Consider the following 25,324-nt stretch of genomic DNA (forward strand, 5'->3'; position numbering starts at 1 on the left):
AGGTTTGCATAATGTTTTGTTTGTTCGACATCATGATCATGGTAGTACCAGTATTGTACTTGTACCATCCTGCTGAGGTGTTGCAACCGAATTGTTGCCTGCGCTCACAGTGTTCCAGTCAGCACGCAAATCAACCACCTTTATCGCCTCTCCTTCCACATCAACTTCTGTGCTCGGCACACCAGCACCATGTGAAGGCTGGACAGCGCGTCGCACGTCCATAACCTTGATATGCGGAATCTTGACATGACCACATTCGATCGGAATCAAATTCCACGAAAGCCTCTCCTCAGAGCCCGGCAAAAGGATCGGAAGACGACCGTTCCGCAAGCCAGCCACGATAAACGCGTCAGAGGGATCGAGGTCAAGCGTGACAGTGACATTGGCGGAGCGGGAGGGGTGTCGGTTACGGACTGTTAAGTGTATGGGAGTCGATACATGGAGTGTCGCAGCGCTAGGGAGGTCGAGAAGGGCGATTAACCCATCCTGTGGAACCACGAGCGTCGGAAGTGCAAACCGCGTGATCGACTGTCTTCCACGACTACCTCCAGGAAGTACCCTAATGCATATAGTTCAGTGTTGTCAATTTGTCATCAATGCTTCGCGACCATAGCAAATTACCTTCGCCAGACGACTTCATACTCGCCAGGACCAGGGATTTTCTCCTCGCCCGAAACCTGCTCCTCCCTTGGACTGAGTGATATTCTGCTCACGTTGCAGAACTCGTCGCCAGGGAGGTATTCTGACACCTTCATTTAGCCAAATCATATGGCAAGAAGAGCGACTTACCATCCGGAAACATATCATTGCTGCCATCCGACGAGCAGTCGAGTACCTCTGCAAGTGGATTATCCTTGTTCAAGGGATCAATTTCTGAATCAGTGCTTCCAAATTCATTCCACCTACCTGGCGATGCAGCTTCAAGCTCTCAATAACCAAGCCACAAGGACTGGAACACTCTATTCTCGTCGTGACCACAGCCACCCCGCCGTAGGAGTCATTCCAATAGTCATCTTCAACAGTAGACAGATCCGCCAAAGCAGGCATGGAGTTCTTGCTTCTCCTGTATGCCACGTCATACGTGATCGCCAGAGTTCTAGAGGTCGGGATAACGATAGTTTGCAACTTCTCGCATGAATCAACCGCCGCGTGCGCACTCAAGGAGCTCGAGCTGCGGGGATGTTCCGCATCGTCATCGCCTTCACTCGTGGAGCCAGGCTGGACTGAAGTAGATTGAATAGAGATGTCTAACGTGCGATCACCAGGAGCACCACTGCCCACGAGGTAAAGAGTCTTGGTAGCCGACACGCCCGGGGCGATGGTGCCGAGTCGGATGCCTTTGATCAATCCAGATGAACGCTGGTCATCGAAGATGATGCACTGAGCTGTTAAAAACGGGGCATCAACACTGCACGTCAGCGAGAGATCAAACCATCAAACCTGCTTGATCTACTTCCGTCGGCTGCAACAGGACGTCGACAACAACATCCAAATGCCGCTCATCGACGTTCGTGATATCGATGACGATGGGATACTCTTCATCGAGTAGTGCCGGAGCTTGATGAGATAAAGAGACAGCGAGCTCATGAGGACGATGTCGAACACTGAGTAAAAAACTTGTTCACGCCATCCACTGTGCTTGTTGGGAACAACTTACATAACACTAGAGCAGTCGTTTCTCCCAAGCTGAAGAAAGCGGATCGGCTGGAGTGAAGTCAACCAGCATGGCACGAGCCTAGATATTTCATGAGAGACGCATGACTCATGTGGCATTTCGATGATCCAGTCGTTTTGTGCAAGTATCACAGTGATGCTCACGACCTGTAAGACGAATAAACTGTCTGTCACACTTTGCTAAGACAGCACGCACAGTAAGCGGTCCAGGAGCTTCTGAAGATATGCTCCCGGAAACCACGAGTCTCTCGCCTGGCCTCCACCGAAGATCAGCGCAAATTTCCTCTGGCTCTTCGTCTTCATCTTCCGGCGCCACCTTTCCGATTTTCACCAGCCGGACAACCGTGTCTGCCACTTCGCCATCTATGGGGGGTGAATGTCGGAGTACCACAGGATAATAACCATCGGAGAACGTAACGACCACCGAGTCTACCGGAAGAGCGGATAGATCTATGTTCGTTGGTGCAGCAAGGGACAGTTGGAATCCGGCCTCTTCGCCGACGCGCACTTCGGGTGTCCAAAAGACCAGCATGGTGTCCACTTCGTGCCAGTCAGTGAAAATTACCAGAGAAAACATGGACCCAATAGCTCACATAACGGCTCAGACTCCTTGAGGTCAACAACGAGTGGCTTCCCTACTGATACAGGAACTGAACTCTACAAGAATCGGCTTCAGTTGAATCGGGTCAAAGACAAGGTAGGACGCCTCACCTTGAGTACCGCCAATAGGTCCTTCTGTAGAGTTCTCGACTCATCAGCGTCTTGCGCTAAACGACATCATCACCGTGCGACCACATTCAAAGCATTATATGCTACTTACCATACCCAATCATCTCCACGAGCAGCGTCACCATAAGTTCCACGTCGCTAAGTTTCTGCGCACAAGCATACCACGTTGACAAAAGCGGTCGGAGCATGTTGTTCCATTTCTCCTTTCGGTACGTCTTTGCTATCCGCTCGAAGAATCTACGCTGCTATCCAGTTTGTTTCTCGCACAATAAAGATGAGAACCCATACCGTACGGCGACATCAAATTTTTCGGACTCGTAGTATGTATGCGCGATGCGGTAAGCAATCCAGAGCGTCAAGCGTCCCTGACTGGTGGTGGAGTTATACTTCTTGAACACCTCGTAGGATTTTGTATACAGCTGAGGGAAAAGAAAACATGATCACCATCATTAAACTGCATCACGAGTTAAACGGTGCTCAGACCTCGAGAATTAGCGTCAGATGGTCGACTTTTTTCTCGTTTGCGTATCCTGGGGCGGCACTCGTCCCTTGCGAGACACCCTTCCAAAAGTGAGATATGATTGATGGATCACCAAAACACCAAACATACCTCGTTGGCCAAGAACCTCTCCCTGCGTACTTCCGTGCATCGGGCAGCCATGTAATAGTAATGGCCTGGATGCTGCAAGGCGTGGCTAGGATTCAACCCGAGCGCTCGAACGGCGTCCAACTCCACGGGCGTGGATGATACAGCCGTGCGCGAAGGAGGGATATTTGTCGGGAACGTCAGCGAAGAGTTTGATCCTTGTTCTAGAAGCTCTGCGAGGACACGGTGTCTGGAAGACATGGTGAGAAACTCGAATGTATTTGGATATGAGGGCCGCACTGTCTCGCCATCCAACTCCAGTACTCAAATGTCTCCTCGCCTATGCCCCATCCCCGTGAGAAATCTGCGAACCGGCGCATGTGGGAGTTGTGGTGCGAAAGTGCAAGCGAGTGCTCGTGGTTGTACAGGTAGAGTTTGCTTATCTGTCGGTCCAGTGGTAAGACTGATCATACAAGATGTATGCATTCTCACCTTCACATTTATGGTGTCCGCAAGGACTTTGGCTTCTGCCCAGCGTTTAGTTCGAGGGGGCAGGATAGCAGTCGATCCGAACATGATCATGAGTGTCGAGTACGCATCCTGGTAGTGTCTGAGAAACTCAGTATTTCAATCTCTTCGGGAGCGATGGATGTGACGGACTTGAGTGCAACCTCGTCCTCACCCCTGAACTCTGCGAAACATGCCATCTTGTATTCATACCGCACCGTCCACCCTTCTGGGCGTAGTGGGCGGGCACTCACGGCGCCTACAGGAACAAGAGGCGGGGGGTTGTAGGATGAAACAGATTGAGAGTGCCGATTGCGCTTCCGCCTGACACGCTTGGAGTGTGAGGTGTAGTATTCGAGAGCAGATTCGTACAGGGCGTCTTGTAAACTAAAACATCATATAGCGCAGCCGTAGAAAAACTGGGTGCTCTTACCTGCGCGCAAAATCATTCAATTCAGATGTACTAACTGGACTGAGGACAAACAAGGCTGCACGGGAGTCAAGCCCGCTCTGTCTTCTGATGAAGGTAAGACGGCTATCCAGTGACGGATCATCTGATACACAGTTAGAAACTTATTTTTACTATGACAGATGGGATAATGTACCGAGCATCCTCCTGGTCGCAAGTAGCACGGCAGTCAATTTGATACCACGTTCATTGGTCATCTTCTTTCGGGCTGCAATCCCAGCGCTAAGTTCAGTATCTCTTCGGCGTTCCTCTTCTGCTTTGTCACGTTCATGTTCTGGGTCTAGTGGGCCCGAGGGAGACCGGGGATGTACCATGGGTGCCTCGAACAATCGGAGGAATAAAACAAACACGCTCGGCACTAAGGCGGTGTGTTTCCGTATCCATATGGGCGCAATCAGGCCGTCGGGATACAAGGGTGACGAAGGCGTCAAGGGCGAGAGTAGTGAATGGGTGGATGCATATGCAGGGTCCTCTGCCGGAACGAGCTTGCGAGGAGGGAACCGGATGTCTCTACCCACGAGAATCATTTGAAAAGTCCTTGTGCGTTCTGGTGCCCATATCGCGACTTTGCGCTGCGACTGGAGGGCGTCGCGGAGGCGTGCAACAAGGCTCGCGAAAGGATCCTGGGACTTGGTGGGTGTGGGTGGGGGAGATTGTAGTTTGACCTGGTGATTGTGGGGTACTTGGATTTGAGGTTGTCGGTGCAGGTGGTAGGTCAAGACCTGCAACGAACATGACTGGGGCGAGTTGGACCAGGAGCTCAGCCGGGTAGGAATTCATCCTCGTATCCACGCGCTGCTATACACTAGCTCGACAGTTTCCCCAGAAGAAGAAAAAACTAAAGAATCAAAGATCACCTATTAATTTTGCTCACTGTGAAGTGCACTCTTAAGTCAACTCTGAAGTAGATATAGCAGTCGTGGGAATACCACTTGTGCACACTTCATTTCTGAAGGTGCGGTATTTGCCGAGCTATATGGCCAGACCGCCTTCTTCCTGGTCACAAGTCGCCGTGCTATGATGTTCGTTCCTCGCACCTCAGAACAGACAAATTTGCGTGTAGCGCTGACTCGAATGTCGGTGCACGAGTCTGGATTCATTTCATTGTTTTAACCTGAGGACCTAGGTACCTAAGTTTTTCCGATTTTATGCCACTCTAAAATAGCACTCAAGACACGCATCACCGACGACGTCAGGCTCGACGTCATAGCCAGAGATGCTATATATAAGAGGAATGCTTGGTTCAATTTACATCACTCATTCCAACCGTCCACAGAACCTAGACGCACGTCTTGTATCATCTTTAACCAACCAACAAGCACTATATAAGAATCTACCAAGATGGTGAGAGACTGCACTTGCATCAGCAATTGCGGGTGAGTGCTCACTCATCCAACCTTTTGCCTTCGGTTCAAACATTGACGTCCATAGCGCATGTGGCCCCGCGGGCACCGGCTGCGCTTGCCCTAAGAATAAATGCAACTGCGACAACTGTGTCAACAAGCAACACTCTTCGCAGGTACGTGGTTAATTGCACTTCTAATTTTCCATGGTCCTCAATAATTCTCATTGCATCAGTGCGAGTGCAAAGGTACCGGTGACAGCTGCGCCTGCATCAATCAGCAGCAGGCGTGCGACTGCAAAACGAAGTAGTCGTCTCCTCTCGGCCCAGGATTTGAAGAAGATGTTGTCGACTCGGAGGATACTGACAGCCCTTTTTATTTTACGATAACCCGATTCTTGTATCAGCGCTGCATAAACTACTGGCTTTTGATTTTTGGGATAGTTCTTCACGACATTGTTTCCTGCAATACAACGAAAATACAAGAAACCTCAATGCACGTGACCCTCACGCGTGCGCCAACTTGCCATTCTCGGATGAAGGTAACATCTTATCGCGATTTCAATGGTTAGCAATTTTGTATAAGAAGGCGTCTGAGTGTTCGGGATTTAACCATTCCCTTCCGCCGTCCCCTCTCACCTCCTGGCTTATTGATTAGGCCTGCATCTCGTCCACTCATTAAGTGTCATTTCCCACTACTATCGGCCTCATCGCATATACCTCAATCCATCTTATACCCAATCAATATGTCCTCAGTAACCCTCCGCATTCTGTCCTTATGGGTCGTCCTCTTTGGGATTTCTGCAATGGGTATGAATATCCTCTCATCACAGCTCTGTCTCACAGAACCTGACTTTGTTGACAGTTGCAGCATCACCCGCGCCTATAGCTCCCGAGCTTGCATCACTCATCACGAGCAATATGAATCTGAATTGCATACACGGCTGCGAGGCTGCTAACAGCACGCAACAACTGGTATGGATCACTTTTGAACATGATGCATGCGTCTTCTAATCTGCGTACCTGACAGAATACGAATGTTGCCTTAACGTCTGCATCGAGCCCGAATTCATTCGTACTTGGAGCTATATTGCTAGCTGGTGGCGTTCTGACACTATCATGAGGGTACACGATTGAGAGGCGGCTTCCAGGTCGGACCTTGACATTCTTCTAGATGTTCATGTATTGTTATCAGTACATTTGATGTAGCAGTAAACATCGGCGCTGTTTCTAATTGCCGGTTTGTAATTACACGCATAGATGCTGAGTGTGAGCTGTCCATCCCATAATCGATAGATCTTGAGCAGTACCAGCTGTCGGAAACCAATTCCATCGACGCATCATTGCACGGTGGGCTAGAGTCAAGAATCCAAACTGTTCGGCAAAGTCTCAGTACCATGGCGAAATGTTGAAGGACTGACACTACGACAGACTTGGACAGAGGTCCATACATAGAAAGAGAGTAAACTGGATTATTATCTCTCGATTGAAGGAGTGAGGGGACTTGATTCCAACGGAAGAGCAATAAAAGCATGTCGTGGTCGAGACGGAGAACGAAAAAAAAACGTGAAGTAGTGACTGTGTATGTAAAATGAAGTACGTACGGAGAACACGTTATGACACTCGTGCTCCCTCTGCAGAGTAGTCAACAAGTTTAATCACTTGGAATATTTTTACACATCGTCGTCAGTCGGCACATGTGTGGGTTGCCAGAAAGCCAGTGCACTCATGTCCGTTCCTGCATCGGAGTTGGCCACGAGCTTCGCGTGATATTGTCGAACACTCAGGACGAGGCGTGGTCCCAGCACAAACATTTGTAGCGCCGAGACGATTTGACGAACACCGTCATAAACCTGAGTTCCCACATCTACTGACTGTACAAATGATGAACAACGGTCACATGCAGATGTCAGCGATAGATGGGTGCACCGAAAAATGTGGAGATAAAAGACCAAGGTCGAAGCAAGAAACAGCAGCAAAACTAGCAGGTGAGGAACGTTAGCGAAGAAAGTTAACCACATTCAAATTGCGAGCTCACCTTGCAAAGTAAACTACGTGGGTCTGTATTAACACCGTGAAACAGTCACCTATGGTCCATCCCGTCGATGGTCGCTGCAGTTCAAGGGAGTCTTTTATAACAATCCAGACTGCAAGACACAGTGCGAGGACTTCCCATACAGTGGCGAGTATCCATGTCATGGAAAGAAAAATTGCGGCGTCAGCCTCCTCGTCATGGTAAGTGCACTGATAGGTGCCGAAGAGGACGAGGTCCTCTGGTGTTTATCTGATCAACCTAATGCACTTGAATCCTTCGACCATAATGAAAGCTTACCCCCTGAAGTGTGCCTGTTTACCATTGCAGTCATAACTCCCCAGGCGATCATGACAGCCATGAAGATCACAATGAGAAAGATAAGCATCTTTCTCGATCGCCGATACATGGCACATAACCGAGTGATCATGATGGCTTGCATGACGTATCAGTCGAATCAATATCACTGAGGTATTGCAGCTGGATAGCTCACCACCTAGCATAGTATTTACGACGACACCCATCCAATTTAGTGCGGAGTACATAATGCTGCCTGAAAATTCCAGTTGATGATGAGCTTCAGAGGACCAAACACTTCTAAGTAGACTCACAGCTGTTGCGGTCGTTATGTTGAACCAACAAGTTGGTCGGGAACCTCACTCACCCCTAGGAGTGCGGTTAATGGTTAATTGGAATGGGAATGGCAGGTATCAACGTAGGAGGACTCACTACATCTGTCACGGAGACCATCGGAAGAACTTCTGTATGCCGCCGGTCAGGAAGAGCACGCGGATTGTATGTAAGGAGACATACGCAGCGTGTTGATGCTGATTGTGGGAAATGGCTTAGGCATTAGCACATAGTTAATTGTTAGCCTTGCAGACATACGCAATGTAAAGTATTCCACCGTAGCGCACCTATAACATGTCAGCACAACTTGCTGCCTGCGCTTAAAACAAAGAGTACGCACACCGAGATATAGGGCTTTCATAAGGGACCAGCGACGTCTCTGACCCAAATTGAGCGCATTATCCTATTGAGTTTATTCTGTTATGGGAATCTGCTCACCCAGACCAGTTCAAACTATATATAAAATCTTAGTAAGATGGCTACTCCGGTAGTGGCACCAACGTACCTCTTGTCCGAATGTAAGTGCTGGAAACATCATAAGGATATCAGTGTTTCTTAAACACTATCTTGCTCACCCCAATCGTATATCACCGCAACAGAGGACGCAACTGCAAAACCGCAGTCAAGGTTAGATTAAGCCATCACCGACACCACCGGACTGGCTCTCCACGAACCTACGAAATAACTGAAGTTAAGATTAAAATCGACTACCGGCCACCAACCAGCATAATTTAGGTCGAGGGACATGGGATGAATGGATACGAGTGAGTGGCGAACTCGGTGGACATATAATGATGGCATTCGTACTAGATATACCACCTTCTAGCGCATGTATCGCCGAGATAGAGATTATGGGACATGAATATTCGACCCTGCCTTGATTGGCAGTTAGTGAAATGAAGATGTTCTTGCATCAGTTCAGGAGTTCATCGATGAAATCACATAGCCACTGATCTAACACAGGCCTAGGGGCGGTGCGACCATCGAAAAAGCCTGCTATCTCAACGAGTCCATCTGCACTCTTAACAAGGTCACATTCTGTCGGCTTGACAGCAGAAAAAGTCAGAAACGGAAGATAGAACAGGTGCAATTTCAACAAGTGCCTCACCTCTCCCTCCTACTTCCAACCAAATTCCTCGATGCCTGATCTCCATCCAATGCGCGCCTTTCCCCCTCACAAACACATATCGCCTCACGCACAATTCCCTGCTCATTGGGTTATAATGTCGGCACAGGGATGCAGCAAAATATGGTAAGAACCGTGCAACTCTGATGCAACTGATGCAAACGCACCACATTGAAACAATCATGCAGCTGAGCCATCGGCGCGGCATTAATTCGCACAGCTAGACCAATATACATCCTGATTGCTGGTCCGTGTTGGTCTGGTGAATATATGGCATGACCGTAATTCAAAATAGAAATGTGGGGCCACGGGAGACTACTTAGACATGCCTGTGTGGCCGGCGGCCGCATGGCTGAGCAGACCTCTGTTCTTCGTCATTCAATTGTACAGGTTCATGAATCATGAATGCATGAGGCCTGAGGGCTCATCCCGTACGGTATAACATCGATGTCCATCTTTTCAGTGATAATCTGCAGTCTTGAGGTCCTGTACATGACGAGTGTAGAAGAGACATAAGGCAACGCACTCACTACCAGATCTTTATCACACAGTATCACAGGCAGTGCAGGAAAGCGGCGCAGTAGCTGAGTTTGATGATTCCAGGCTCACCGGCACCGTCCAAGAGACCGCGTGTTATCACAGCGCGCGCCATTCGCAGTATTCTCCACATCTAATTATAATCGATCAGAAACAAGAGCATGTATGTAGTATACGGGTTTCAGTAACCGATCCAAAACTCGTTTTCAGCTAGTAGCCTAGTACTGAAGTTGGGGATTGAGTCAAGTTGAAGACGCAAACATGGTGTAGCCTATTTGACCTGGTTTGGTCAAGTTCAGGTTGGAGCGGTTGCTGGTCTCGAGTCATCAGTAGCGTCTCGCTCAACTGCAGTGGCAGACATGACGAAGCTTGAAGGTGGTTGTGAAAAAATGTATCAATCGTGATGCATAATGACCAAATTGGCCGACGACAAACAAGTTTTTTGGGCCCGCGACTGCGAGCCACAGAGTCAGGTTTCCTAGGCGCGATACCATCGCACACCACAACCACCGCATGAGCCTTGGTTTTCTCTTCGGGTGCTGCCCTAGTCGCCATGCTTTGCAATGAAAAAATCAGCGCGTTGATTTCAATTTGGATGACTCGGTATCAGCTTCTGCGTGCAACGAAGAGCCTAAATGAAATCGGGAAATCCACAGAAATGGAATTCTGAGTTCCTGCCGCATCGTAAGGTGAGCTTGCAAATCCTGTGTCTTATAATAAACTAGGACTTACTAGCTGATACTAAGTGGATGTTAGTTGACGCGTACTCTGGCAGCTGATAGCACGCGTCTTGCAGAATCTATGATCTTCTCTTCATCGCTATCAACTGTTTCGCGCTAGAATATGCGTCTGACGTGACGAATACCTTCTGACCTGCTAGTAACAGGTGTTGACGGCCAAGACCCTGCGGCGACTGAAGCCAAGGACATAATAAAAAAGGAACGACTGTCTTCCTTCTATTTTGTCTGCCTAGGGTCGGAGACTAGGCATCTGCATACCTGAAGGTTGATATGGGCGGGCTAGCTGACGCGATCGGTAGGATACTAGGAATCAAAGGCCCATAGCTGGTTCTAACAGGATCTCGCGAACCTGTTCAGCGCAACTCACAACATCGAACGCACCGAGCGCTACGTGCCAACATGATTCGGAGCCTTCGAGCTCGACGATGATTCCCTTGTACCCAAGTCGCCTTGCGCTACAGTTCCCAATGCTGACCAGAGACAAATGGGTTTGAAAACCGCCGCGATGCTGGAGCTGCTTGGCATGGCACACTCTGTGGTGGGTGAGATATATATCTGACGCAGTCGCATTGACCTGGTATAGTTCAACAGCTGTACAGGATTTCTCCGCCATCTCTTTTTGTGGTGTCTAAGTCTTTCGAGCAAGGCTACAGAGAGTGTGTGTTCGGACCTACTCCGAAGAAAGGACAGCCTCAGCCTAGGTCCGTAGCCTTACTGTCACTTCTGGAAATTGACATTGTCATGTCTGATTATCTACCTATCTCTACGGATCGTATTTGTCCTCTATGAAGGGTAACAGGAGCACAGCGTCCAAGTCACAATCTGTGACTGCTTGCATGTGTATCACCCGTTCTGTCGGTGTACTTCCACCTCAAAAAGGTGAACTTCTAGAATCATCCAGCAGCACCAGGTGGCACTTTTACATCTTGTACGTATCCTCCCCCCTCCCTTGAACTCATTATTGAAAGCACTAGTGAGTGGCTCGTTTTTTTCTTCCCTTCCTCCGCTGACATGGTCTTCGCAAGTGGTCTCGACCGGTATGAAGCCTTCTCTCAGTAGTAGTGGATCAGCTGCCATCGACGTCGGTCGTCAAGTCATACCGCGACCGCCGCCGGTAGAGTTTCGCAGGCTTCTGTCTGGTCCGCAGGAAAACATAATCCACGCCATGGAAATCAGTCACTCAGCCTTTGAGAGCTTCAAGGTAAAATTCGATTGTACAACCATCCTGCATCGCTGATCTGCGATAATAGAAGCTGCTTCGTGATCAAGCGGTAATGCTGCTTGATTGCGACAGGTTTTTATATGAACAAAGCCCGGAAATTTGGGCTGTGTACTTGGACTGGGTAAGTCATTGGCTTGACCAAGTGAGTCATACATCATCTAACATTTCCTCAGGCTCGCGAAGAATTGGCGCCCATGCTTTCCAAGTACGCCGATACATGGCCCGTAGAGCTCTATGTCGAACACTATCTGGCGAAGAAAACCTACTCGAAGCGTCACGCTTTCAGAACTAAAATGACGAAGTTGAGACCCGCCCCGAAACCCGTTCGTGTCAAGAGTTCTGCCTCAGAGGTAAAGTAATTATACTGCCAAACAGATAATGTAGCTCATTCTTCGATGTGATAGCGTGGCGCAAGTTTGTTACCCGCTTCCGCTAGTCCACCCCCTGCCTACGAAGAGCACGATTTCGTAGATCAGGGTACCGCCGGGGGCGACGATCTCGGGATCGAGAATTTTTTGAAGACGGTCAACCCTGACCTACGCCACCTTCTTCTCGCATTCGAGGAGTTAGGAATTAGTAACGAGGCGGATCTCGCCGTTGTGAGATCATGGCCTCCTGCGGTGAGGAAGGATTTCTTTGAGAGGGAATTGATGGGGAGGATGAGTCCTCTCCAGATACAGGCTCTTAATGTCAGGCTTGCGGAGATGCAGTAGGTCTTTTGATATCAAGATTTTTCCTTGTATGATATTCTACCTATTGAAATCAAGTCCCATGTTTGTTTTACGGCTCAAGATTTGATAGTGTCGAAAAGTCCGTTGGTCATGGCGAGAGATCGTATTTACTCGTCCAAGTTGTTACTTGTCGGATCCCACTTCATATTGTATGAGTTGGGAAGTAATAAATCGCCCACATTTCACCGGTCAAAAGTTTAGACTAACGCTATCTAAAGAAGCTACTATGATTGATTGATAAGTGACAACCATGCATAGGATCATGGGTAACACATCGCGGTCGTAAAATATTACATTCGTAACTTGTCGAACACAGAAATACAAGGCAGACCTGTCCATTCTAAACCAAGACCTTATCCATACTGTCCTTTTCAGACACAGATCTAGGCGTCTTGAGTTTTGGGCTAATCGGCAAATCAGAACCATTGTGTCACAGATAACGTCCCGCAAACCTACCGTCTAACACCATAGCAGTAACATGGCTGTGCTGATAGCATGATAACTGCTATCCAAGCCAAAACCATCGCCGTTAATGTCATCCATACGCCATTACCAAAGCTTACAGCGAAGTCGGTTCCAGAGAAAAGGGAGTCGATGTTGTCTTTGACACCGACCACAAGGGCGACGTCCGCAGCGAATACAACAGTCGACAGAATTGCTGTGATGATGGCGACAACGAGTGTGATGATTGTGATTAGGTGAGAGTGACAGAATAGGGACAACATAAAGGCGACAGCCGAAAGTCCTGCACCGACAAGATGCAGCACAAGGATAGTCAAGAGGGTTGTCTCTGCAACATTTGCGAGCTTAGAAGAAAGCCCGACGAGAGACAAAAGGCTTGTGGGAATGATGTATCCCAACTGTGGACCATAACATGCTTTTTGCGCTTCGACACCGTTAAGCATACTGAAACATGATGGATAAGGAAACAGTGGTAGAATTAGTCAACGCAGATGCTCTACCTCGTTATACAGACGCCCCATACTCCATATTGTAGTTCTGTAATTGCATTCGCGACGGGATCAACAGAATTTATTGCTGATACTTTGATAATTATGATTGACTCGATAATTGGCAAAGAGAGACCGACCAAGAGAAAGAGGAGGAATGCAGTGAAAAACAACGTGAAGGATGCTAGACGGACTGTGCTGTGCTGTTGCAGTAGCTGGGGGAGCTGTGGTAACTTGGCTAGATGACCACGCAAGCACTGTAGGACGCCCTTCATGCCAAAGACTCGCTGGGTTGGGAAGGATGGATAGTGTTATATATCGCCCCATGTGGCTTGGGAGCTGCATGCGAGACAGAGATCTAGATAGCTACCGCGCTACATAATGCTCGCAAGTGAATGAGTCGGGTTCAATATAGCCCAGGAGTCCCCAGGCCCCAGGGCCAGAATAGAGGGATACCTTGGGAATACCGTTACTACTTATCAGTGTTGAAGTCCATACCTGATAAAATTGTTCAGACGTGCAGATCTGGTAGAGCACGGTAGCCGGAATGTAGCAGCATGGTGAAGTTGAATGTCAAAGCTGGTCTGAACTCGCTCGATGCCATCCAGCAAGCACCCCCTAGTGCGGTTATTCGCACATACGTGTGAGCGCCACAATATGTTAGTCTGAGTCTCGATAACACAGTTTTCCATTTTAGGATCATGATCGCCGACACGGTCTCGTCCTCGTTTTTCATGTTCGGATCAACTATTTTCCTTCTTTGGTCTGCCTACGGGAGTCCCAAAATCGTCAGTCACTCGTCAGTACTTCGTGTGAAAAATTGACGGTCCTTTTGGTGGGGTTTGCAGTCCTGGATGTACAATCCTGAGATGGGCGAAAAGATGTATTCATGAAGTATCTACACTCAATAAAATGTGTCTGGGAGGTCCAGATGAGCACGAGAGAATGTATAGTAAGTGCCGGCGAGGCGAGCACGATGCCAAGACGGTTGCCGTGAGTTTGTGGCTGCTGGGGCCTGGCCCCTGGCATTGGGGGGTCCTCAGGTGAGAAATTTGCAGTCCTTTCGAATCCCGCTCGGCAACGACTCCGCACGGTGGCGAAACGTCGTGCAAGTTCTCTGCAGCGCGATCGCACTACAGGGAACGCTTCGGAAACTCAACGAAACTAAATTTTCGACCACTCTACCTACGCCGACCGTCCCCAGAATTTTCCGTCCACAGCTGGTCCCAAACGTGACTCCTTCGAACCACCACCTCCGCCGGACACACCTCCTCCGCTTTTGGCAACGCTTAGGTAATCTTGTTCTGGACCGTCAATTTCCCCGTGATCAACTTCGACCTTGTTGGGGCTCGGAGCTCGAGCGCCAAATCGCCATGATACCGACTGGCGTAGTGACCATGACGCATCATCGTCACGACTCACGCACGCACTGACGTCAAGGCTCTGAGACCTGGTATTTATATGGAACATGGAAAGGTAAATGAATCATAGAATTGTGGCCCGAATGTATCGTCTCATTCACGCTCTCAAACCGCACCAAAATCACACAGGAGATGCAACGTCCAGCACTTCCAGCATATCCGGTAGCGACAGCGACTACAATCGTCCATCCAATTTCCGGGTAGGCAAGAGTCAGCCCAACATGACGGAGTGTCTCGACCGGTCTATGCTCGAACACTCCAAACTTGCTGACCTCGTCGCCAAACATGGAAACTCGACCTCCACCGCTTGGCTCGAGACCGAGCGGTATCACACTTGGCAGCCTTCCGAGGCTATTCCGGAATCATCATTCACCCCTGTCCAAGGTTATCTCCACTCGAACTCTTGGGTATTTGCATGGGGCAACCCTATTATCTCTGACCCAAAGGCTCTCAAGCCCACCGCACAAGCTTTTGCTAGCTTTGTAGAGAGCAAAGGGATGAAATGCGTGTACTGTTGTGTTGACGACAAACTTGATGAGATCCTATCTAGCACGGGATGGTCGACGGTCAGCTGTATCAATGAAGATGTCGTTGATCCTGAGCGTGTCATAGAATTGACAAGCGATACCTCAGAAGGAGACGGATCGATGGCGAAGGACTTGAGGAAGAATTTGCGGCGGGCTGAGAGAGCTCATATTGACGTCACGGAAATCAATCGGGACCAATGGTCTGACGCAGCAAGTAAAGAGATCCAGGATGGTGTGGCCGCGTGGAAGAAGTCTCGCACAGGCCTTCAACTCGCTGCCGTACGTGTAATTTCCTTCAGATCGGAAAGCAAACTCATTTCTTGCAGACTTCATTTGACCCATTCCTCGATTTTGACCACAGGCGATATTGGGTGGCTCGTTCAGACGGCAAGGTCAGCAAATTGTCTCCAGCGTTCTTCTATATGAACTTGCTTTCCAGGTCGTGGGTGTTCTTATTCTAACTCCGGTACAAGATTCTTTCGTCATCAAGAATGCTGTCGCCTTTCCTCAAGCTCCAAAAGGCACCTCTGAATACCTGATTACTTCGGCTCTTACAGACTTGCGCAACGAATTCCAGTCCGATACTGGTAGCGTGAAAAGAGGAGATATTTCCGTTACGTTTAATGTCAGCGCCGCCAGTGACCTCAAGCCAACGAAGAACATCAGTGGGTGGAAATTCACGTGGCTGAACAAGACGTATTCAAACGTCAACCAAGGCGCAGGACTATTGAATCGAGGTAATTTTCGGGTAAGCTAGCATGCATTACACGCATCAGCAAGGATAAAACTGAACGCCACTGCAGAGTAAATTTGATGCGTCCCGCGAGCCAATGTTTGTGTGTTATTCGACCGAAGATGGGTTTGGATTAGATGGCATAGAAACACTACTCAAGCTTCTTCGGCGATAGTGATTGTCGGATCCAAAACGCAAAGATATCATTACCATAACGTCAGTGTATGGCAACGTAAACTAGAGTGTTTCGTTTTTCAGCCCCTCCAGAATTTCCAAAATTACCATGCGTTCAAATAAAGTTGAGTTCTCTGTGAGTGCTTGTGTAATGAATTTCTCCCTCCATGTAGGTGCCATATGCAAGAAGTGGTCCAGATGCTCGTCTGTGGACAGGCCAGCCTGGGTGAGAACCGCATCAAAGCGGTGCAAACCTGGTATTGAAGCCAGGTAGGCAGATAAGACAGCTATGCGCGGCAGGGAGGTGATCGGGGCCTCTTCATCAACTGTGTTTACCTGAGCATCCTTAGGCTGAGTAACCTGGTTGCCAGAGCAAACAGTTGATGACCTTTGACGTGGACAGTCATGCTACAACATATGTGTTAGATATACCTAGAGCATAATTCAAGTGGAACGGGGAAAAACCTGTGTGCCCCGACGTTCCAGCTCCTGGTCGTAAATTAGAACAACCGGAGTAATCATGTATCAACTATGTTCACCTGAGCATCCTCAGGCTGGATAACCTGACTGCCAGAGCGAACGGTTGATGGCCTTTGACTTATGGGAAAAACCTGTGTACCCCAAAGATCCAGCTCCTGGTCGTAAATTAGAACAACCGAAGTAATCATGTATCAACTGTGTTCACCTGAGCATCCTCAGGCTGGATAGCCTGATTGTCAGAGCGAACGGTTGGTGGCCTTTGACTCATAGGAAAAACCTGTGTACCCCAAAGATCCAGCTCCTGGTCGTAAATTAGAACAATCCAGAGTGATCATGTAAGTCTTGAATTACCTGAAGGTTGCTCATTGGACGTGGTCTGTGGTAAAGTATCCTCAAAAAGACGTCGACAGCCCAGCCGTCTTCATACCACGTCAGGTGCGACAATTCTGGATCGAGCAGGACCTTCACCATGCATTTCAGCCTCAGAACGCCAACACGGAATCACAACAAGATATCTATTACCTCGCGCTTGAAGTATTCTATCCTCTCTTGAGGCTGCTCCAAGTATGGTATCGAAAAATCGATATGACGAAGAGCTAGGTCTTTAAATTTATTCTTCAGGGATAATAAGCATGCAATGCACAACTTCAAGTTTCAAGTTCTGACATCCGCTCACCTGTGTCTCCCGGCAGACGAGCCTGTCCATTTTCAAGCCTGCGTGGAGATAACGTGCAGGGGTGCGAGGGTGGCAGAGGGCGTCGATGCCGGCCTGCGAAGGCTGCCTGATTAATAAGGCTCCTTGAAGTTGGTGGGAGGCTACCAACACATAATATGACCAATTATAATCCGAGCAGCAGATAGAACTCACTCATTGTGAAGTCGTGGGTGGTGTATTGAGTCATGAATACGATTTAGTAACAGGTCGGTTTACAGCACTGGTGCTATATGCCCAGCAATTTATAGACAAGTGTATCTTCTTTATCTGCGGCGATTATAATCATTTGAAGAGGTCGAGACGACAAATCAATATCAACTTTTCTACCCAAGGAGGTGTCGTCCTCGTCGTCAACTGATTATCAAACACATTGTCAGGACTCGTGGCTGATATGACGAATAGCGAACATTAACAGAACGACGCGTTTTCACTTCTGAGTCGCGAAGGGAAAACATGTACACACCTTAGACACTGATCTCCGCGGACGTCATCTCGAGCACATGAGTCGTCCTGAGTGGCGAGTGCTGCTTCAAAAGAGGAACACTATCCCAATGTATGTCTTTCAGAGCATTGTGCACCACTCTCACCGGAAGGCATGTCTTTTGATAATTGTGAGTTTCTTTTGCAAGAGGATGGCGTACCACAGACATTACCGTTGTGAAAACGTGGCAGGAGCGTGGAGTTGTCATGTCGAACTCGAAGTATAAACGAATCATTTGTTGCTTCTTGGAAGGTCAGAGTCGGTGAGTGCTGCTCACCGATGATATTATAATAATCTGATCAGTCATCGATACAACAATATGGGAGTTCCAAAGCGAATGGTATGGACGAAATGTTCTACAGAAAGTCGATATTGTACACGAGGTATAGATGAGAACAATAATAAGGTGAGATTTCTATAACCCTGCTGGTATAAATGGAGCGTAAAGTAGATTTTACGGATGCCCAGATTCAACTTCGATGAGCTGAAATTTGGCTGGTGTAACAGTGTAGCTGTGGGGGTCCAAGAAACAAAAATTAATACCGACAGCAGACATCAAAGCACGGGATACACATTGCACATCATACAGCATCTCCAATATCCTCTCGCACCAAACTGCTCTCCTCACCTATAAGCAGTCGAGTCCCGTAAACGCCACCGTCGAAGAGGGCCCCACCACCAGAATGATATCCATCCAAGGTCCGCCTCGGGCTCTGGCGGCGGCGGCGGAGCCTGTTGCGATGACTGAGGTTGAGGTTCGTGGCCACGCCGCCGAAAGGACTGATCCTGCGAGAGTAATTCTGGTCCTACGGGTTCGCCTGAATTATGGCCGTCCTCGCTTTCTTCAATCTTTATCTGTAGCTCCTGCACTTCCCTCCGATCCCGCTCTACGCCCCGCAGTCCATAGCTACCCAGTCCCCATCCGACGACCTGGGCGCCAGGCTCCCGGATCGAATTTCGGGCCTCCTCACGGCCGTAGACTTGGTGAATACGCTCCACGCGCTCGACAGCTTGTATTCTTGCTGCGGTAAGATGAGCGTGGCGCAAGCGTGCATACCACCTGTTTACAAAGTGTAGCGGGAGTATGCCCCCTGACGATCCGTTTATCGTCGAAGCTGCAGTCGATAGGGCATTGCCGGAAGCGAGAGCATTCAGCGATTGAGAATTGTCAAGTCCTTCGCGTCCCACACTTGATTCCCGGCTATCTCCATGGTCGCGTTTCGTTTTGAATGCACCAGTGACACCCTTCCACATGGTCTTCGCTTTCTCCCGCTGCTCCTTCCTCTTCTGTGCCTTTAGTCTCCTCTTCCTTTCACGTTTCTCCTCCTTCATCAGCAGTTCCTCTACCTCGCCGACGCCCATCCCGGAACCAACCCACCACCACCATCCAAGGAAACTTTGCCACATAACCACGCTCCACATCAGTTTTGGCATCCATCCATACTGGTCTTGACTCGGTATGTAGATGAAATTGAGCGTGGTTGACATGAGAGCGAGAACAATTGCACCAGCGCCGAAGGCTGCTGTCCCGCCATCGGTGCGCCATGCTGCCTCCCGATTGACAAAAAAACCCCAAATTATTAGTGCCGACGTAAACAGCAATGACAACGTTGCATTGCACACGTTCCGGGTGTCCTCCGCGAGTGGCATCACGCTCGTCCCGAAGAAGATCGGGAGCAGTTGCATTACAGCGGATATGATTGCCAATGGACCTGATGACAAGCCCGAAATTGAGATCAGTATCGCGACATCAAGCAGAACACAGAACAGAAGGAGCTCATGTCTTATGTCCACAGCGAAATTGAATGGGGTAAAGCTCCACTAATGAGGAATGGTATAATATCTGAGATCACGACATCAAGATAATTTTATTCGAGATAAAGAAAGTATTTGGAACGGAAATGCAGAGGCTTGGTACTTTTGCACTCACCAAGTAGGCTAAAAATGAGTCTTGCCTCCAGGTTTGAGGGAAATAGCAAGGTCAAAAAATGAATGTGGGTAATCTAGATGACGATATTGGTATGGTCAGAGTGGGCTACGCTCATTTCCACTCACCTGTATAACCATAGATGTAGTCGCATTCATTACGGTCCACGTGGCACTCTCAGCGAGTGACCATCGGTGCGCATATGTCACAGTAGGATCAGTAGTATTCAGTGTCGTGTTGGCAACTTTTGGCATGTTCACAGCCAAATAACTCAGCATGTATGGCCAATGCTGGCTCTCCTCTACGGTGGAGGAAAACACTATGTAGATAGTGGCGGTGATGGAACCTAGCAAAGTGATTACCCCCGTGAGCTGTAGCATATAGTTGACACGAGCTAAGGGCCAGTGATACTGAGCGGTAAAAAGCAGATGGAGGAGCAGAACAACGACAAGCGTGAGGACTACGCCTAAGAGAAGGATCTGAACTGGTAACGACTGAACGAAGGCGGGTCTAAAAGCTAGAATGGGGTCATGCTCGTAACCGGAGCTGTCATTCTGGGCCATAGCAGAGTAAAACTGAAAGGTGAAGGTGAAGAAGATGACAAGCCATCCCTGCCGTGAATGCGGCATCATGGACTGTTCGAAGAGACTGTGTGACTCTTGGTCACGCGAGTCACACGCTGTCTTGGCTCACTTGGCTCTGCTTGGCTTTCACTGCCTTCCAATCTTTCGTGCGAATAGCGCAGATAAGATCAGACAGGTGATAATATGTTGCTTGCTGGAATTTCGTATGCAGCTTGAAACACCCATGGTAATGAAGTCTAGATCAGAATCAGGGTAACTTCTTGCGCAACTGAATGGCCTTCCTTTTGTGTAGTCTGCCTACACGTTGCACCTAGGACGGTTACTAATAGAGGGGGTTTGTCTAAGACTCGAGTTTCAAGGTTGATCAAGTACTTGAGTCCTGGGTAGACCACTGCGCGCAGACAAAGGACTACCACCGAAAGTCTCAAGCCGGCGCAATGCTTGCTATACTTTTGCGGAACAATGACGGTGTGCTTTTTTTGGCTCTTTTGCAATTTGATCAAGGAATATGATTATAAGGAGATAGCTAATCTGATTACCTTTCCAGCCAGCTGGAGCTTAGTATTATACCAGCCAAGCACGCTACCGGACCACTGGCCCATAAACCTGGATCCCATGCGAGTCATGACTGGCAAGTGACGCGGACTCTTGCAAGTCATGTAGATCTAGTCGTCCGCTGAGATTTATTTCAATGTACGGTACTAAGCACAGGTAAGCACCCACAACATGTAACGGGAATCGATTACTGATTAAGAAGTGTGGATGATCTTCAACTCACGACTGGCAACACTGAAGGATTCTGTAGGAAATTGGGACCCGAGTAGGATTCCCCTTGATGACCGAAGCCGTCCATGCGATAACAGCGGTATGTAAGTACCTCTTCTTGGCGTATGACACAATCCTACATGAAGTGAGAAATCTAGACCAGCAAGGAACATACTTAATGTTGCCCGACAGACATGTATAAGGTTGTCCTGGACTTTATCATGTATGAATCCCATCGTACCTGTACGTTCTTCAATCATAAAACGTAGACAATCATAGAGCTTCAATCAAGAAGCTTTCAGCATTCTTATTCTCCGCCTCGCGCAGGGTGGTGAGTCAACCGTGAGAGAGCCTTTAATAAAATTAAGACATCGAACGTTCGTTTGGAAGGCCCTACCCTACGCCCCACTGGGATTAATGGCCCACGGGCTGAAAAATCTACATCAGAAAATGGCAACGTTCACGCTCTTCACGCCGATACCCAAGCAGCGCACTAAATGAAGTGTCGTGCATTTTTTATAAGTGAACTGGTTGCGATTCATGCAAAATCTAATAAATACCCGTTTACATAAAATAAAATTGATCTAAGGAGGGGGTAGTGCAGATCCCAAAGATGCAGATGGCACAGAATCCAAATTCGCAGACGGTGGGGATGGTAGGGGTGCATCTCCAGCAGCCGCATTCAGCTGTGCAGCCATCAGCGACCGGAACCTCGAGTCCTTCGTATTCACAAGCTGTCTATACGTTCCCGACTCTGTTATCCGGCCATCTGGGTGCACAATCAATCCGTTAGTTTGATTTTAGAACACAAGGTAGAACACGTTACCTTCAAGCACGACAATTCGCTCCGCGCGCGCGATGGTGGATAAACGGTGTGCGACAATCAGACACGTTGTGCGTCTTGCTCGCAGGATCTTGTCGATAGCGTCGTTGACCTGAAGGGACCCTGTCAGAAAAAAGAAATCACTGGAGCTGGGGGTGAAGTGACTTGCCCTATGTTCTGAGGCTGCATCGAGCGAACTGGTTGCTTCATCGAGCGCCAAAATTACGGGCTTTTTCAGCAGCGCACGGGCAATCGCCAGGCGTTGCCTTTGTCCTCCGCTCAAGCTCAGACGGCCAACTGCATAAGGGTGTCATCGTCAAATAATTACACAAGCAGAAAAGAAAGCGACACGAACTCTCGGTGTCGAATCCCTTCGGCATGCCCAAGATGAACTCGCAGTTTGCCTCGCGCGCAGCAGCTTCGATTTCTTCACGCGTAGCGTCCTTGTTTCCGAAGGCAATGTTCGATGCAATGGTCCCTGTGAAGAGAACGGGGTCCTGGGTGGCTGTTATCACGGCAGTAGATGTAAATGCAAGGGTAAGCACTTGCCTGGGGAACGATACCAATAATACTGCGCCATGACGAAGGGTTGAATTCACGGATATCTATCCAGTCACGTTAATGCTCCATAAGAGGTGATACGGACACCACCCACCCTGGCCATCAAAGGTTACTTTCCCCCGAACAGGATCGTAGTACCTGAGAAGCAATGATTGTATGGACGACTTGCCCCCACCGCTCTTCCCCCTGTGTGCTCCAGGGTCAACAGCACAAACTATTGCTAGCCCGCACGACTTACACGATCGCCACGCTCTCTCCGATGCCAATCTCGAGGTTGAAGTCATCGAGGATACGTGCACCCTTCCTACTAGGATACTCGAACCCGATGTTCTCGAATCTCACCGTGCCGTAGCGCGACGGAGCAACCTCGATGCCCCCATGTGGCGGAATCGCTGGCGTGCGGTCGAGCAGCTCGAATATGCGCGTGCCTGCACCGATCCCGCGCATGATGGACGACTAATATCACTCAGTTTCAACGGAATGCGTCAGAGCATCGAAAACCTACGAAAAATGAGCTGCGCGGGTTGCAGTCGGCGTATAACATGCGGAAGAAGACTCACGTCAGCATTTGCAGACCCGAGCCAACATATACGGTATATAACAGGAGACTCGTCAGGTCTCCGACGGTGATCGCACCCTGCGAGACCAGTGTTCCCCCTACACAAATGCAGTTAGAGATGTCAACAAGATACAGGGAAGCCATGGAAGCCATGAACGCGGCACATACCGTATCCAAGCAGCCCAAGGATAGTCACATTTCCGCTCCAACCAGTACTTCCAAAGAAGATTCCTGATGCGACCGCTTCCTTCCGAGCTAGCGTAAGGACGTGTGTCACTCGGTCGTGGAACTTAGCCTCCTCTTGGTCGCGCGCATTGAATGCTTGCACTGTCCGCAGAGCCGAGAGCGACTCTTGTGCGACCTGTCGTGCGTCATAAGACATATGTTGAAACAAAGGAAAGAGGAGCTAAATCTGACCTTGGTCAACTCACCCATCGCTTCTTGCGTCTGGTTCGACAACTTTTTCAGGTAGCGGCCGTAGAACACCTGCAAGCAGTGAAATTCTGCAGCCATAAAAAGATATTATACTCACAGCACCAAGAGAGACTGGAGGAACAATTCCCAACATCATCACAGTCAGCGTGGGGGACAAGTAGAACATGGCACCGACTGAAGTCATTCATGAGTAACAGCGGCACGTCTGTGTACACGAAACCTACGGCCAACAGATGACATCACAATAGCTCGCAGTCCATCCGAGAGATTCTGCGTGACACTGCATATGAAAACACTTCAACGGAATTTTCTCAATACGGGCACTGCAAGACCTTACCTTTCCCCGACGATGCTCGAATCCGCGGTCAATCTGCTCAAAACATCACCTTCTCCCCTTTCCACAAATTCGACTTCTTGTCTCAGTGCTGCAGCATACGACCGCTCCCTCAGCCGCGCAACAATTCGTTGCCCTGACATCCGCATGAGGAATGACCTCGCGGCATTGCACGCTGCTCCCGTCGTAAACAACAGTAGGAGAGCCGCCGATGCTTGCCCAATTGATAATCCAAAAGGTATTATCTGTGCACGGATTGAATCAACCACGCCCATGCCCCACTGTCTATCCACTCACTGGGTCTGAAGAAGAGAAAAAATCTATCAATTTTCCGATCGTAAACGGAACGCTCATCGCGACTGAAGAGGACACCAGCAGCAGGCCCATTGCAAGCAGCAATTGCTTTTTCTCCGGCTTAGCCAGTGCAATTATCTTCCGGAACGAGGAGCTACTTCCTGGTGCAGGTTGAAGCGCGGATGGCAGGAACCTCGTAAGCCCAGCAGGCTTCTTGGGAGGCGTCTCAGTTGCATAGCATCGCGAGTTTTGAATAGAAAGGGGATGTATCCGTCTCCTGAAGAGTATGTCTCGAGTCTGTGGCGAAAGTGCGAGTGGTCGGACATTATGGCAAGACGCCAGCACCCTCCCAGTGGTAGTTGGGACTCGAACTCGCAAATTGGACACGTAAAGGCCCAGCAGCATATTTTATCACAAGTTAAGCATCAAAGCCGTGTGTCCAATCGTTCCACCGATTCTGTTCGCCGAAGAATGACGAATCCAAGTCCGAGTCTGCGGGCTTATGGGCTATTTGTCCCGTATTTGGTTTGTGACAAGTTTGTGACACAAGAAATCTGTGACAACATCTGACAGACAGGCTCGCCACCCGACTCGCTGGCTCCTGTGAATCTCATGATCAACCTGGAATATCACTACGTACCATTGCAGACAGGTCAAGGACGTTGCTATTAGTCCAAGCTCTAGCTCGCTCGACTGCAAACGATCTGAATCGCACTGCAATGAAAGTTCAAATGGCCTCAACCACGAATTTGGCCATGCTCTCGAATAAGAGAGCGTGATTGCCAACTTGGAGTCATCGAATGGGTGTGCCAAAGGATGTGGTAAGACATAGATCGCTGAGTATGTTATAGACTCTTCAGCTTGGTAATACTTTAACGCTTCAAGCTTTCCTTTGAGACTTGAGGAGAGCGGCCTGAATCATCTGATGCGGCCGGGGTGGGCTGCGATAGCCTGCAACAGAGAAACAATTCTAGTATGTACTTCAGATCCAAAATGATAAGGTATTAAATCAAAGATAATATGTGCAGGCAGGTTATGCGAAAGAAAACGGCAAATCACGTCGAGATTTCTGTCCTGCTGTTAAATATGATTCATTTCTGTAGCTCTGTCTCGCCACCCATACTGAGTCGCGACGATGCCTGGGAAAGGTCTACGTACCAGCTCCATCTTGTTGACTATGCGACAGACATGCAGCTGACCACTAACCTCCTGTTTGTCGTCTCGCGGCGGTCCTTT

General features: G+C 49.0%; 10 protein-coding genes across 10 annotated transcripts; 4 read left to right on the forward strand and 6 right to left on the reverse strand.

Moving 5' to 3' along the window:
- Positions 1–36: 36 nt before the first annotated feature.
- Positions 37–4,745, reverse strand: EDB91DRAFT_1249579 (Gryzun, putative trafficking through golgi-domain-containing protein; the record flags this gene model as incomplete). The annotated part of the gene is made up of 19 exons (XM_041323108.1): positions 37–559; positions 622–742; positions 790–853; positions 907–1,385; positions 1,441–1,604; positions 1,658–1,821; positions 1,871–2,214; positions 2,268–2,331; positions 2,386–2,441; positions 2,495–2,640; positions 2,692–2,822; positions 2,887–2,964; positions 3,014–3,239; positions 3,290–3,432; positions 3,482–3,599; positions 3,650–3,883; positions 3,930–4,050; positions 4,102–4,630; positions 4,695–4,745. 19 exons carry the CDS (start codon positions 4,743–4,745, stop codon positions 37–39), a joined length of 3,756 nt encoding a protein of 1,251 aa, XP_041176178.1.
- A 199-nt stretch (positions 4,746–4,944) lies between these two features.
- EDB91DRAFT_474145 (uncharacterized protein) lies at positions 4,945–5,653 on the forward strand. Its single transcript, XM_041327385.1, has 4 exons — positions 4,945–5,041; positions 5,092–5,309; positions 5,397–5,484; positions 5,544–5,653. The coding sequence occupies exons 2-4, from the start codon at positions 5,182–5,184 to the stop codon at positions 5,616–5,618; spliced, it is 291 nt and encodes a 96-aa protein (XP_041176179.1). The 5' UTR covers positions 4,945–5,041; positions 5,092–5,181; the 3' UTR covers positions 5,619–5,653.
- A 208-nt stretch (positions 5,654–5,861) lies between these two features.
- EDB91DRAFT_1139687 (uncharacterized protein) lies at positions 5,862–6,614 on the forward strand. The gene is made up of 3 exons (XM_041318937.1): positions 5,862–6,117; positions 6,173–6,282; positions 6,338–6,614. The coding sequence occupies exons 1-3, from the start codon at positions 6,054–6,056 to the stop codon at positions 6,428–6,430; spliced, it is 267 nt and encodes an 88-aa protein (XP_041176180.1). The 5' UTR covers positions 5,862–6,053; the 3' UTR covers positions 6,431–6,614.
- Positions 6,615–6,774: 160 nt separating this feature from the next.
- Positions 6,775–8,947, reverse strand: EDB91DRAFT_474416 (uncharacterized protein). The gene is made up of 13 exons (XM_041327387.1): positions 8,644–8,947; positions 8,545–8,577; positions 8,475–8,494; positions 8,408–8,422; positions 8,310–8,348; positions 8,228–8,256; positions 8,153–8,166; positions 8,065–8,100; positions 7,833–7,892; positions 7,640–7,774; positions 7,346–7,580; positions 7,237–7,288; positions 6,775–7,181 (listed from the first exon to the last, which is right to left on the reverse strand). The coding sequence occupies exons 1-13, from the start codon at positions 8,768–8,770 to the stop codon at positions 6,981–6,983; spliced, it is 996 nt and encodes a 331-aa protein (XP_041176181.1). The 5' UTR covers positions 8,771–8,947; the 3' UTR covers positions 6,775–6,980.
- Positions 8,948–11,210: 2,263 nt separating this feature from the next.
- On the forward strand, positions 11,211–12,464 carry EDB91DRAFT_474335 (uncharacterized protein). Its single transcript, XM_041327386.1, has 5 exons — positions 11,211–11,345; positions 11,398–11,573; positions 11,623–11,715; positions 11,768–11,944; positions 11,999–12,464. Coding segments are annotated over exons 1-5 (756 nt in total). The 5' UTR covers positions 11,211–11,344; the 3' UTR covers positions 12,308–12,464.
- Positions 12,465–12,482: 18 nt separating this feature from the next.
- On the reverse strand, positions 12,483–13,957 carry EDB91DRAFT_1139739 (uncharacterized protein). Its single transcript, XM_041318938.1, has 3 exons — positions 13,288–13,957; positions 12,782–13,231; positions 12,483–12,729 (listed from the first exon to the last, which is right to left on the reverse strand). The coding sequence occupies exons 1-3, from the start codon at positions 13,548–13,550 to the stop codon at positions 12,666–12,668; spliced, it is 777 nt and encodes a 258-aa protein (XP_041176183.1). The 5' UTR covers positions 13,551–13,957; the 3' UTR covers positions 12,483–12,665.
- A 984-nt stretch (positions 13,958–14,941) lies between these two features.
- Positions 14,942–16,131, forward strand: EDB91DRAFT_1054813 (uncharacterized protein; the record flags this gene model as incomplete). Its single annotated transcript, XM_041313859.1, has 4 exons — positions 14,942–15,502; positions 15,550–15,615; positions 15,663–15,971; positions 16,027–16,131. The coding sequence occupies 4 exons, from the start codon at positions 14,942–14,944 to the stop codon at positions 16,129–16,131; spliced, it is 1,041 nt and encodes a 346-aa protein (XP_041176184.1).
- Positions 16,132–16,193: 62 nt separating this feature from the next.
- Positions 16,194–17,512, reverse strand: EDB91DRAFT_1249586 (uncharacterized protein; the record flags this gene model as incomplete). The annotated part of the gene is made up of 8 exons (XM_041323109.1): positions 16,194–16,538; positions 16,596–16,619; positions 16,670–16,765; positions 16,816–16,911; positions 16,962–17,072; positions 17,133–17,225; positions 17,287–17,426; positions 17,479–17,512. 8 exons carry the CDS (start codon positions 17,510–17,512, stop codon positions 16,194–16,196), a joined length of 939 nt encoding a protein of 312 aa, XP_041176185.1.
- Positions 17,513–18,430: 918 nt separating this feature from the next.
- On the reverse strand, positions 18,431–20,296 carry EDB91DRAFT_1054909 (uncharacterized protein; the record flags this gene model as incomplete). The annotated part of the gene is made up of 3 exons (XM_041313872.1): positions 18,431–19,518; positions 19,737–19,809; positions 19,862–20,296. 3 exons carry the CDS (start codon positions 20,294–20,296, stop codon positions 18,431–18,433), a joined length of 1,596 nt encoding a protein of 531 aa, XP_041176186.1.
- A 944-nt stretch (positions 20,297–21,240) lies between these two features.
- On the reverse strand, positions 21,241–24,580 carry EDB91DRAFT_1139790 (P-loop containing nucleoside triphosphate hydrolase protein). Its single transcript, XM_041318939.1, has 17 exons — positions 24,092–24,580; positions 23,798–24,039; positions 23,685–23,740; positions 23,558–23,634; positions 23,443–23,511; positions 23,194–23,386; positions 23,027–23,123; positions 22,972–22,981; positions 22,705–22,922; positions 22,561–22,652; positions 22,455–22,510; positions 22,261–22,402; positions 22,075–22,202; positions 21,909–22,017; positions 21,474–21,851; positions 21,375–21,414; positions 21,241–21,325 (listed from the first exon to the last, which is right to left on the reverse strand). Exons 1-15 carry the CDS (start codon positions 24,491–24,493, stop codon positions 21,667–21,669), a joined length of 2,076 nt encoding a protein of 691 aa, XP_041176187.1. The 5' UTR covers positions 24,494–24,580; the 3' UTR covers positions 21,241–21,325; positions 21,375–21,414; positions 21,474–21,666.
- Positions 24,581–25,324: the final 744 nt, after the last annotated feature.

Source organism: Suillus paluster (genome assembly GCF_016628075.1).
Source record: "Suillus paluster strain FC165 chromosome Unknown EDB91scaffold_34, whole genome shotgun sequence".
Classification (NCBI taxonomy): domain Eukaryota; kingdom Fungi; phylum Basidiomycota; class Agaricomycetes; order Boletales; family Suillaceae; genus Suillus; species Suillus paluster.